At 46.9% G+C, this 13,145-nt stretch overlaps 1 protein-coding gene across 1 annotated transcript; it reads left to right on the forward strand.

Annotated features, from left to right (window-relative positions):
* The first annotated feature begins 8,495 nt into the window (after window positions 1-8,495).
* LOC101781441 (agmatine coumaroyltransferase-2) lies at window positions 8,496-10,090 on the forward strand. Its single transcript, XM_004960138.2, has one exon. It carries the CDS (start codon window positions 8,623-8,625, stop codon window positions 9,937-9,939), a length of 1,317 nt encoding a protein of 438 aa, XP_004960195.1. The 5' UTR covers window positions 8,496-8,622; the 3' UTR covers window positions 9,940-10,090.
* The last annotated feature ends 3,055 nt before the right edge of the window (window positions 10,091-13,145 follow it).

The following is a 13,145-nucleotide window of genomic DNA, read 5'->3' on the forward strand; positions in this document are numbered from 1 at the left end:
TCTCGGGCACGCGATGAAATTTGCGGAGGAAGGAGAAGATGGTTGTCGGTGTTGGGTGCCAGGACGGCGAAGTCGCTGGGAAGGAAAGGATTTCCAGGAGCTCAACGGTCAAAAGATTTTGAAAACGAATTTTAAGCAGATGATTTGAGTTAGTAAATTTTACGGATGTTACAAACCTACCCCACTTAAATTGAATGTTGTCCTTGAGATTCGGCTGGATCCTGAGAAGATGGGGAAACTCCTTCTTCAATGCATCCTCGCGTTCCCAAGTAGCTTCTTTTTCACCATGTCTACTCCATTGGACTCTGCAAATCCGCACTACTGAATTCCTTGTTCTTCTGGTGATGGTGTCTAGAATTTTGATGGGTAGTTCTTGATACCGAAGATCCTTCTGCAAGTCTATTGTTTCCACCGATACTTGCTCTTCAGGTACTCTCAAGCATTTTCTTAGCTGGGAGACATGAAACGTTGGGTCTATATCTAACATTTCTTCGGATAGTTGGATACGGTATGCTACAACTCCAACTCTCTTTAGCACCTGGTACGGTCTAATATACCGAGGGGCTAGCTTCCCTTGAAATTGAAACCTTCGAGGAGACCTTGAGATAGACGAAATCTTCTTCATTGAAGCTCAACTCTCGTCTCCTCTTGTCTAAGTAGCTCTTCTGTCTGGACTATGCTGCTTTCAGCTTGTCTCGGATTTCGGCCACTCAGTATTCTGCCTCTTTTATAAAGGAGGGTCCAACTAAAGCGCGTTCTCCCACCTCTGATCACATCAAAGGGGTTCTGCATTTTCTTCCGTAGAGAGCCTCAAATGGCGACATGCCTAAACTAGCTTGATAAATATTGTTGTACGAGAATTCTGCATAGGGTAAACCCTGTTCCCAGTCCTTGCCATAGGTAAGGACATAAGATTTTGAAAATAAATTTTTAGCGGATGATTTATGTTAGTAAATTTTACGGATGTCAAAACTTCACCATAGCCTGCAGTTGCTTCGAGACCGACTCTGCCATCTTTTGGATGTAGCCGATAATCTTGGTAGACACTTCCTTGAGTATCTCCGCCAGAGGGCGGGGCTCCACGCCTTCTGCTAGGGGTTCCACCATATCATCAATGGCCTGAGCGGCTTCAGTCAGCTCTTTCAAAGCAAGCTTTGTGGCTGCCAACTCAGCCTCGCGCTCTTGGATGCTCTTGATGGTGTTCACCAGATCGACCTCTCCATCAGCGCGCATGTTTTGCTCTTTCTCCAGGCGGTGCTCCAAGTTCTTATACAGAGCGGATAATTTATCATGTTGCTCCATCACTTTGTAGTAGGAATTCTTCCAATTAGTGGCTCGGCCTTGGAGATCTGTTATCTTCTCGAGCGCTGCAGGAACAACACAAGAAACAACTCAGTGTCGTCAACGCAATCAGTACTCGAAGATCAGATAAGAAAGATAGGTTCCTTTCAGTTGATGCTTCAAAGTCTTGTTGCGCTTTCGAAGTCAGTCTTTCTCTTCCGTGGCTTGATGGACAATGTTGCAGTACTCGGCGGCTTGACCATCATATTTCATCAAAAGATGGGTAGAGTACTCCTGCTCCTTGGTCAGCTCGCGCTCAAGTGCCTCAGCTCGTATTATGGTGTCGTTATATCCTTGGAGCATTTCTGACTTCCGGCGGGAATCGATTAAATCCTGCAAAACAGAGCAAAGACTCATGTAAGGAACGAGTACTAATTTCAAGTTGTGGACAACGCAGGAGGAAATTTACCGCTGTGTACTCGCCTACATGGTGGTACATCTCCATCATCGTGGCCTCCTTCTCTATGGTGAGCAGTGGGTTCGCGACGAGTTGGATGTCTTCTAAGTTCACCCCCAAAGCTATCCATGGTTCCTCGTGCTCTTCGACGATTGTTGCTCTGAGCGGAACCAAGGTGTGGCTGGTCGACGAACCCACTTCAGAAGGCAGGATGAAGGCCACGACACGGCTAGATGACAGGCCCGCTTCAGAAGGTGGGACGTAAGCCAACACTTAAAAGGCTCCAGCAGCTTTAGCCTCTACTTCTGTCTCGAGGGCTACAAGGGTAACCACGACACCAGAAGTAGTCACCATCGTAGCTTCGGTACCTACCTCTAGCTCGGGGGATACAAAAGTAGCCACAACATTAGAAATAGACGCCGTGATGGGCTCGACTACTAGCAGCTTGGGAGATGGCACTAAAGTGTCATTCGGTGACGAAATTACATTGTGCATAAGTACGGCAATAAGGGATACAACACCTTGAGTTATTTCCAGCGTAGGCTGCTCCACCGGTGGCGGACTTGTAGGCGTCGGGATGAGGCCTTGGGGCGAGTGGCTACTGCCATCAATTATCGACTTCGGGTTCGAGCCTCCAATTTCCACGCTGGTGGATTTCCTTAAAAAGACAAGTGTCAGAAGACATATTACAAGGCAATATCAAATCATAATCAGTACTCGAATGACTTTATAGTACTTACTTTGTGGACCTCTTTATTTTTAAAGAGGGCTCCCCCGCCAAGCGCATGGGCTTGATAGTGGGGGATGGCTTCTTTGGCATGGCCTGTTGGATCGCAGTCTGATCCTTGCCAGCCTTGGTCGTTGTCTCCGTCCCTCTGGTAGTTTGTGCACCGATGGGGTTAGCCCTCGCAAAAGGAGGTTCTTCGTCATCCTCAATCTCGATAACCTCCTCGATCGCTGGCAGCTGCTACTGCACGACTTCTGTAGTCGTTTTCTCTGCATCAGTTACCTCCCTGACTACCGACAATCCACCAGTGTTGTATTGAGTAGACTTGGTGGTAAGGAATTCACTTACAACTATTTGATCCTCAGGATCTTGTCCTGGTCACCCTCAGCCGTAGGCTTGGATGACTCGGAGGAAAACCCCGCCTTGTCTGACGGTCGAGCCTTGATCACAGAATCTACAGCAGCCTCTGAGTCAGAGTTGCTGAAGGACAAGAATCCTTCCGGCTCCTCTTCCTCGACTACCCTCTGCACACGGGCAGTTGGGTGTACGGGCGGGGCAGCGTCAGAACCACTTGATCCGGGAGGAGGAGGAATGGAGCAGAACAAGTGAACAACTTCCTACATAAGAAGACAAGTCAGGACACCAACAATTACTAAATATTAGTACTCGGGGGGCTGCAACCATGAGTACTTACACTACTTGGCGGATTGGTGGCTCAGTACTCCCGCACAATTGTGGGGATCTTGCTCGCATATTTGAACAAGCACCTCAATCGCGCCATGACATCATCCATGGACAAGTCTTCTGATGACATCTGGGATGGATCGTTGAGGCCGGAGTAGTCGTACCTCCAAGTGCACTGCAGTTGTAGGGGTTGGATACACCTCTTCATGAAACTAAAAGCCACTCCTACTCCTATCAGCCCTTGCTGCTTGAGTATGGAAATCTTCTCCAAGAGGTCGGGTAGCTGCAAGTTATCTCCATGAGTAGGCTCATCCAACCACCTGTTATTCCAGATAGGGCGGTGGCCTATCACCTTGGGAAGTCTGGGCACATGGTTGCCTATATAGCACCACCTCTCCTTCCAGCCAGAATGGGAGTCAATTAACTCGTAATTAAAATATAAGCCCTTGGCTTTCTCCCTCATTTGAATCCCAGCTCCCCCGACTACTTCGATATGTTCCATCTTGGGCTGGGGTTGACTCTAAAGATCTTCCAGAACAGCTGAAAATGCGGCTAGATTCTGAGGAAGGCTTTACAAAGATGAACAAAAATTGCAATGTGTAGAATGTAGCTGGGGTTGAGGTGAACCAATTCCAACTTGTAGTACTCCAAAAGCTCGCGGAAAAAATCTGAAGCCGGTAATGCCAATCCACATTCAACGAAGTGGGTGAAGATTACCGTTTTGTGAGTATAGTTCTCCATTGGCCAAGGGTTGCCGTAGGCAGCCCTCCAGTTGACGACGTCTTAGCTTTGAAGAAGATTGGCTACCACCAGTACCTTGATATCCACCTCCTTCAGCACGGATTTCTTCCAAGCGCACGCGGCAATGGCGGGGCCGTCTGGTCAGTCTTGCCATACTTGGACGCCGGCAGTTGGATTTCCTTCTTCCTCTCTGCCTTCCTTTTCTTGCTCTCCACTGCCTTGCTGGGCGTTGCTTTCTTCCCCATTCGTGCTTCCATGAGGGTCTTCTTGCGCATGCGCTCGGGGGCTAAGTGGTGGGGGATGGCGGCGCTCGAGCTCGAGGATCGGGCAGCAGCGACGCTAGGGCTATAGTATGGAAGATAAAAGCCCAGATGGTTCGGGTGAAATGGAAGGGATGATTTCCGCCGTTATTTATAACTGCAACATAGTTAAAACTGTGGCAAGATTAATGGGAATATTCCATTTTGAAACACCCAAAGATTTCGTTCATGGATGACAGTTTCCATTTTTTCGGAAAGAGATAAGGTTATTATTGGCGAACGGTCACATTGGCCAATGGTTGACCTTTATACCCAAACTAGTCGTGTAACGGCTCGGGGGCTGTGTGCCATATGCCCATTGGCTAAAAAGTTTTTTTCTTTGGGTTTTAAGGAAAAAGAGATGTAAAATTGTAGATTGACCCTCAGCCTGATCCTTCGATTCAACCTAAGGCTCGAGGGCTACTTAATATGGAGTGCGACTTTCATCGCACTTTCATATAAAATTCAAGACTGAAGATTCAAGACCAAGCTAAAGGAGGCTTGAGCACATTTTAGTCGCATGGCAGTACTCAAGTATATTTAAAGACTCAACCCAATGGAGTACTCGAAGAGCACCAAAAACTAGTCGAAGGCGCCTACAAAAGTAATCGGGACTGCTACATTTGACTTAAAAGTACTCGGGAGCTTGTCGTACATACATCTATGGGCCCACCAGAAGATTTGTACAGTCCTAGATACAGGGTTGTACATCGAGACGTATCAGATATGGAGACTACGGTGCATGACGGCATGGTCTATATGTAGGGCAAGAACTAGTCGAGGATTAGGAAACTACTCGTAGCAATTAGAGTAGGACTCACTAGTCGAATCCGACTAGTATTCTTGTAAACAACCGGCCTGTAACCCTGCCCTCGGCAATATAAGGCAAGGCAGGGACCCTCTCCAAACGACTTCAATCAATACAATCCAACCAACATATAGGATGTTTGGTATTACGCGACATAAGCGGTTCGAACTTGTCTATATCATGTGTTCGAGTTCACCATCGAGTTCCTGGTCTCGGCGAGCCCCATGCATAAAACACTACCTCGAGTACCCCCTCGGTAGGTTGCCGGGTCTAAACACCGACAGCTGGCACGCCAGCTAGGGGAACTTGCTAAAGATCCACTAGCGAACTCGTTGGCTCAAGTCATCATCAAGCCCACCGTCGCGTTCGAAGCGGGTGCGACGTTCATCTTCGGCTCCTGGGTTGCGTCACAGACGGTGCTGAAAACTTCCACTGCTACATCGTGCTGACCCCGGAGGAGAAGCAGTACGACATCAACCTTCATCGCCAAGCTTTGGAGGATTTTGTTGAAAATTCAACGAAATTTTTGACCTCTTCCGAGGCTCAAGGGACGAGTTCGAGTACAACTCGACTTCTCCCAGGAGTACAACCCTGCCCTCGGTAATATAAGGCGAGGCAGGGACCCCCTCCAAGATAAGTTCAATCCAATACAATACAACAAACTCACGGGATGTAGGGTATTATGCAATCTAGCGGTCCGAGCCTGTCTAAATCGTGTATTCGAGTTCACCTTTGAGTTCCTGGTCTCGGCGAGCCCCACGCACTAAACACTACCTCGGGCACCCCCTCAGTAGGTTACTGGATCTAAACATCGACAAATACTACGTAGAGACTTTTCATGATATAATCATGGTCAAATCGAAACAAGATTAACTTAGAATAAATCTAAAACTTTCTAAAACTACTTTCATCTACGATCAGAGTGGGCGGACCATATATTCCACATAACACACGGTCAAGCCAAGTTATTGGAGCTGGACCAATGGGAAAGGAAGTAAGGGGCTCGATCAAATAAAACGTTTAGCGCACGTTGATGAAAAGGAGTGCTAGCAGATCTACTGGCCCCACTTTATGTGTAGATGATGATGTACGTGGTTGTGTACGTGAAGTCCAGATAGATGGACCTGCTGGAAGATGATAACTGATATTCAAAAAGTGTGCGTCGCTCTCCTGCAGTATTGGAGGCTGCTTGAGTTCCCCTAAGAGAAAAAAGAGGCTGCTTGAGTTTGAGAAATACTATAAGGTCCCGTTTGGATCCCTTCATTTGAAGGAATTGGAATTTACTTAATGGAGTAAGCTAATTTATCTTGGAATATGGCATTCCACAACTTTCCAAAGTTTAGATATAAGCCTATCTTAAATTCATGGGGTGGGAGATAGAAATTGATTCTATAGATTATGATTATTAGAATGGAATTCAATTCTTATAGCACGCTCTTGAACTCGCTTCCCTATAGTAGAAGTGCAGCACATAAGTATCTCTCCCATATCGCCAACAATAATATACAAATATATTCCACATAAAATTATATTAGCTTAATTAATTTATATCTAAATTATGATTATTAGAATGGAATTCAATTCCAATGATTCAAACGGGACCTAATGGATTCCGTTGAAAAGTATGAAACACTCGTGCATTTTGAACGGACATTTAATTTAGCTAGTCCGGCCACTGCAATTGACTAGCACGAGAATCATACGAGAAAGCAAAGGCAAATAAATAATCCACGCTGCGATTAGTTTGACCGATCACAGAACCGTTTGGTTGGTGTGGACTGGCCGAGCTCCGAGTCCGAGCTAGCTCTACTGAGTTTCGTCGAAACGCATGTGCCCAGGACTTGGCAGTGACACCATGCGCCACCCGCTCCCTCGTCGATCGGGACTGCGCGGTAACTAACTACAACTGCCTCGACGTCTCGTTGAGTACACGTCAATCTCAGTCCGTTTTCCTCGTCGCAATCCCCTTCCAATTTCGCTTGGGCAATGATCACTTCTTCCCCGTTTCAATGAAATTAAAGCAAAATGCCTCATCAGTGCCGATCGAGAGAGGATTCGATCGACACCGCCTCAACCGGAAGCATGGATGCATGCAAGATAGATCCGCATATTTTAATAGGAATGACTCATGGTGACCGAAACCGCCACGTTGTCACGGGCCCATGACGTGGACCAAGGGGACAAACCACGTGTCTTTCTACCAGCACACTAGTGCCCCACCCAAAAATTAAAGTTCCTCCACCACGCGAAGCACGAGGGCTATCCACAGTAGCATTCAATTATTGGTATGATGTCCGAGAACTTGATGCTCAGTGAGGTCCGTCCGTCCGATTCACCAGCGCAGCAGTAACAAGCGTCCGACAGGATATCTTTCTGCATCACTCGGTGACAAAATCCACGCGCCCCAGGTTTTTCCCTTTTCACGCAAGTACATTGTCGTCTAATGGCATGTACATTGTCATCTCATCCAATACCATATAGGATTTTTACTGATGTGAAGGAGAGAGGATGATGAGAGAGAAAAATTCTTATTTCGCGAAACAAGCGCCTCATAGTCTAAAATCGAAACAACCGCCTATGAGGCTAAAATCGAAACAACCGCCTCATAGGCTAAATTTTAGGACTACGAGACGACTACTCTACCATTGTACGAGTTGTAGTTGCATGCAACTCATAATATTTCTTTTTTTCTATGCAAAAATTAAGAGAATAGAATTACTATGAGACAACTTAAAATGATAATTTATTGTACAAGTTGTTTGTTAACTCGTCTCATGATTACGTGCCAATGCATAAGACCGCCTATAGACAACACCAATGTACTTGCCCTAATAGGCGGTCTAATGCATTGCCACGTAATTTTGAGACGACTCAACAGGAAACCCATACAATGGTTGTCTTATAAGTTATTTGGTAGAGCTATATAATTCCTTAATTTGTGCATATGAAAAAGGAAATATTATGAGTTGCATGGTAACAATAACTCATACAATGGTTGTTGAGTTGTCTCATAGTCCTACAATTTAGCTCATGAGGTGGTTGTTTCGCGAAGCAACGACCTCTTTCTCTCTCCTCGCTCTCTCTCCTCCACATCATCAAAAATCCTACGTGGCACTGCATGAGACGGCCTATAAGACTGCTGACGTGTAGCAATGTACTACCGCCGACATGCAGCAAAGACAGAAACTCAGAAACTGGTGCTTGTCCTGAGCTGAATAACTGGTGCCCTTTATCCATCGAAATCTGAATTGTGGCGCCCCGTGTTTTTTCCTTTTCGCTTCCCACACCAACTTTCTTCTTCCTGCGTTGAATATTACATGGCGGCCAACTTCCTCCTATGCGGCGTGCGCTCCCAATCAAATAGCCGTCGTTCTGACCGTGACCGTTTAATTGCTCATCATGTTCCCATATAAAAAAATTAAAAAATGTTGATCGAGTCTCGCCACCTACCCTCCTCCTCACTCTCCTGCAACTGCGTCCTCCTATATATTCTGGCACTGGGTGCTACTCCATTCGCCGCGCCGCTCCACCTCGGTTCTCTTCTCTGATTCTCTCTACGCCTGCCTGACTGTCCGACACTTGGCAGTAGTAGAGTAAGCGATTAACGTACGCAGGAGATCTCGAGATGAATATCACCGTGCACTCGTCCAAGGCCGTCAAGCCGGCGTACCCCGGCGGCGTCGCTCCGGCCGGCGAGCGCGCCGTGCCGCTGACGGTGCTGGACAAGGCCAACTTCGATACCTACATCTCCGTCATCTACGCGTTCCGTCCGCCGGTCCCGGCCAACGCCGCGCTCGAGGACGGGCTCGCCCGGGTGCTTGTCGAGTACCGCGAGTGGGCGGGGCGGCTGGGCGTGGACGCCGAGGGCAACCGCGCCATCCTCCTCAACGACGCCGGCGCGCGGTTCGTGGAGGCGACGGCGGACGTGACGCTCGACAGCGTCATGCCGCTCAAGCCCACGCCCGAGGTGCTCAGCCTGCACCCCAGCGGCGACGGCGCCACGGAGCTCATGCTCATCCAGGTCACGCGCTTCGCGTGCGGGTCACTCGTCGTCGGCTTCACCACGCAGCACATCGTCGCCGACGGCCGCGGCACAAACAACTTTTTTCTCGCGTGGAGCCAGGCCACCCGCGGCGCCGCCCTCGACCCGGTCCCAGTGCACGACCGCGAGTCCTTCTTCAGGCCCCACGACCCGCCGCTGGTGGAGTTCCAGCACCGAGGCGTCGAGTTCAAGCCCTACGAGAAGCACGTCGATGAGAAGATCCACGCCGGCGACGAGGACGAGGAGGAAGAGGTGGTGATCCACAAGGTGCACTTCAGCCGGGAGTTCATCTCCAAGCTCAAGGCCCAGGCGTCGGCGGGCCTGCCGCGGCCGTACAGCACGCTGCAGTGCGTGGTGGCGCACCTGTGGCGGTGCATGACGACGGCGCGGGGCTTGGAGGAGGGCCAGAGCACCAGCGTGTGCATCGCCGTGGACGGGCGGGCGCGGATGAACCCGCAGGTGCCCGACGGCTACACCGGCAACGTGGTGCTGTGGGCGCGGCCAACCGCCACGGCCGGCGAGCTGGTGGCGCGGCCCCTGCAGCACGCGGTGGGGCTCATCAACCGGGAGGTGGCGCGGATCAACGACGCCTACTTCAAGTCGTTCATCGACTTCGCCAGCTCCGGGGCGGTGGAGAAGGAGCGGCTCGTGGCGGCGGCCGACGCCGACGAGATGGTGCTCAGCCCCAACATCGAGGTCGACAGCTGGCTGCGGATCCCGTTCTACGACCTCGACTTCGGCGGCGGCCGGCCCTTCTTCTTCATGCCCAGCTACCTCCCTGTGGAGGGCCTGCTCATCCTGCTGCCGTCCTTCGTCGGCGACGGCAGCGTCGACGCCTACGTCCCGCTCTTCAGCCGCGACATGGACACGTTCAAGAACTGCTGCTACGCCATGGACTAGGCGCCACGGCACTAGCTCGCCGTTGCTGTTTGTCGTATTGGTTCGTTCGTTCAATTGCCAATGCTGATTTCTTTTTTCTCTGATGATGAGACGAATTGTCGAAGCTGTATAATTTGGCAGAGACTTCCTTAAATAAACGAAGCTTCCATAACCTGTTGTTGCTCGATTCATCAGATTTCTCAATGCTCCACCGGTTACTCAAACGAACGGAACCCTACAATCCCTTCCCTAATTGGTAATCGCGCGTCAGCCGCGATTCCCCTTCTCGGCTTCTCCCCCTCGTTGGCCCACACACGAATTCGTGTCAGTTTCCATGTACTTACTACAAGGAGCTCGTGGAACACGCGGTCGAATCCGTGTACTAGAAAGGTCCCTATGTTAATTGAGGGAGATTTTAAGATTTAGTAGTTGGGAAAAAATAAAAACTTTACTGGAAACAGATTTACTGATACGTTTAATCCGATCATCAACGTTTAAGAGCTAAGGGTCTTTGTGCTAAATGGGGGCACATGCACTTGGAGCAATAACCGTGCTGACCGCCTGACCCTACTCTGGAGAACTGGATAGAATTTTGATGAGTGAGGATCGGGAGGCTGAGTTCCCACTCAAATCTCAGTAAAATCCCCAGTCATATTATATGTCTGACCACCTTATACCAGTTATTTTATTCTAGTTTTTTTTTTAAATGTCCATGCTCCATCGACCAGAGACCGTCGTAGTGATGACCCTTTCCCATTCTGGGCTGCTGGGCAACTGTCTGAAATGGGGGGTCGGTCGCCAAACTTGCTCAGTCACGTTGTCTGAAAAAAACGATCCGCACTTGTACTTCACATAAACGCGGCCCCAAAGCGACATCCACCAAACAAGCACGCCGCAGTAGGTCCCAGCTGATCAGCACTAGCATCGCGCTGCATCGTGATCTGCTCTCCCTGCCGCGGAGCAGTACATTAAACTCATCCAAGCAACCACACCATGCAGCATCAGCGGCAAGCAGAGCAGCTACCATGGCTTCCTCCTCCTCCTCCCTCACCCTCCTCCATTGCTCTCCTTTTGACGGTATATGCTGCTGCATTCTCACTTCTTCGTGGGCAGCGAGCACTGCAGCACGGCCGCTCGTGTACCCGATCGCCGACGAGAAGGTGCGCCGCTTCGAGGTGTACCGCGCGAACGTGGAGCTCATCGAGGCAACCAACCGGGAGTTCATGGTCAGACCTCACCACCGACAAACGAGGAGTTCATGGTCAGGACGATGGACGGAGCGGGGATGCTCATCACCAAGCGGGCCGGGGATGTTGACGCGCGGGCGGCTATACATCGCGTACGCGAAAAAAACACACCGTCATGTGAAGACGCTGCATGCGTGGGCTGGTGATTTGGCCCAACTCAATCTTTTTTATTTTCAGTCCAAATTAGCTATGCGCTCCTTGCTATTTCATTTTTTTTTCTGTTGCGAGCTGGCACCTGGAGGGAGAGGTGCCTCCGCTTTCTTTTTCTTCTATGTTTTTTTTCCTTTTTTCCGTACGTTATTTGTTTCATTCCCTTCCCCGTGTTTTCTTTCATTCTTTTTTCCTTTCCGTTATTTATTTCTCTTATCCGGTTAACATATTTTCTTCCTTTCTTTTTCCTTCCTCTTACGAAGGTCTTTCTTTCATACTTCTTTTCTGTTTCTTTTAGTCGTATGACAACCTAGCAGACTCCTTTATATTATAATTTTTTCAAAGCTCATACGACTCTATTATGACTGTTTTTCCTTCTTTTTTTCTTTTTCTTTTGTTTCCTTTTCCTTTCCAATTCATTTCACCTCTCTTCTATTTTTCTACTATCTTTTCTTATGTACTCCTCAAATATATATACTTTCTCTGATTTGTACTGCTACGTATTATTCATTCATACATTCGTTTCTATTTCATGTAGAATTATGATCTTTTCTATTTTTTTGTTATCATGTTTAGAAAATGTATGCATATTTTTTTTATTTTATTTATGTTATACTTCCTTCAATCTTCTATTTCACTTGGCCTTTCCTTCCCTATCTAATACTCTTTTTTTGAGTTCGTGCAATAATTTTCCCATTGCATACAATTATTTTATTCTGTAATTTAGTATAATTTATTTTAAGTTTATAAATCTTTTTTGTCTCCCTAAATTTTACAATTTATTCTAAGATTGGATATTTTTTTCTATAAGTTGTATACTTTGTTCGATGTGTATAACAGTTTTGTTCCATGAATTCATATAATTTGTTCGGCAATGTGTATGTATTTGTTCGTGATATTCAGTTTTCTATTGTTTTGTATTGTACAACAAATTGTTCATGATTTCAACTATTTTTGTTCAGAGTGTATTATTATTTGTTCCTCGTGTTAAATTATATGTTCGCAGAAAATAATTATTTGGTCATGAAGTTCAATTATTTGTTCATTGTAGGTGATATTAATTATTCCATATTAAAAAAATAAATTGTCTTTGAGACATAGTCAAGTGTGGTCTTGTTTCGAAGATCATGTTGTAGGCAATCCATTGGTGCAATCGGAATCCAATTTCAGTTGTAGACATTCTCAATTTTTATTTTTATCCTATACGAATATTCGAATGCTGAGTTTTTTATTCGCATTATACTATTTTTTATTCATCATATTTAATCTTTTGTTCTCAGAAAACTGGTGCATGCATGCAAGAGAGACAAAACTGATGATGTCATCCCACATGCAAACTGTTTGGAACTTAAAAACTATAAATCTTACACCGAGTATCAAAATTAAATTCCGATTGCACCATTGGACTTCTAACAATAAAAGCTTTACAACAAGATCCCACTTGACTATATTTGGATAAAAAATTTTAATTCACATTTCTAACCAAGGTTGCATATGCTGTGAGACATGTACACGTGTAATAAATTATACAAATCCATGGAACAAAATAATCATACACATCGAACAAAATATATGAACTCAAAGGACATGTTTAATGTGTTGTTCGTAGAAAATTGTTATTTGTTCATGGTGTTCAAGCATTTGTTCGCAGTAGTCATAACTAATTAATCTGTATCCTCCCAAAATAGTCAAGATCTTGTTATAAAAAAATTTAGTGGTACAATTAAAATTTGATTTGAAGGTCCGGTTCAAAAGTTATGGTTTTTTTTAGTTTTCGGACACTCTTGGATGTGGATGACACCACCAATCAAACTACAAGCCAGCAACAGA

The sequence above is a fragment of the Setaria italica genome, chromosome III (assembly GCF_000263155.2).
Source record: "Setaria italica strain Yugu1 chromosome III, Setaria_italica_v2.0, whole genome shotgun sequence".
Classification (NCBI taxonomy): Eukaryota; Viridiplantae; Streptophyta; class Magnoliopsida; order Poales; family Poaceae; genus Setaria; species Setaria italica.

Coding starts and splice junctions, on each gene's coding strand:
- LOC101781441 (XM_004960138.2), top strand. CDS start 8,623: ATGAATATCACCGTGCACTCGTCCAAGGCCGTCAAGCCGGCGTACCCC.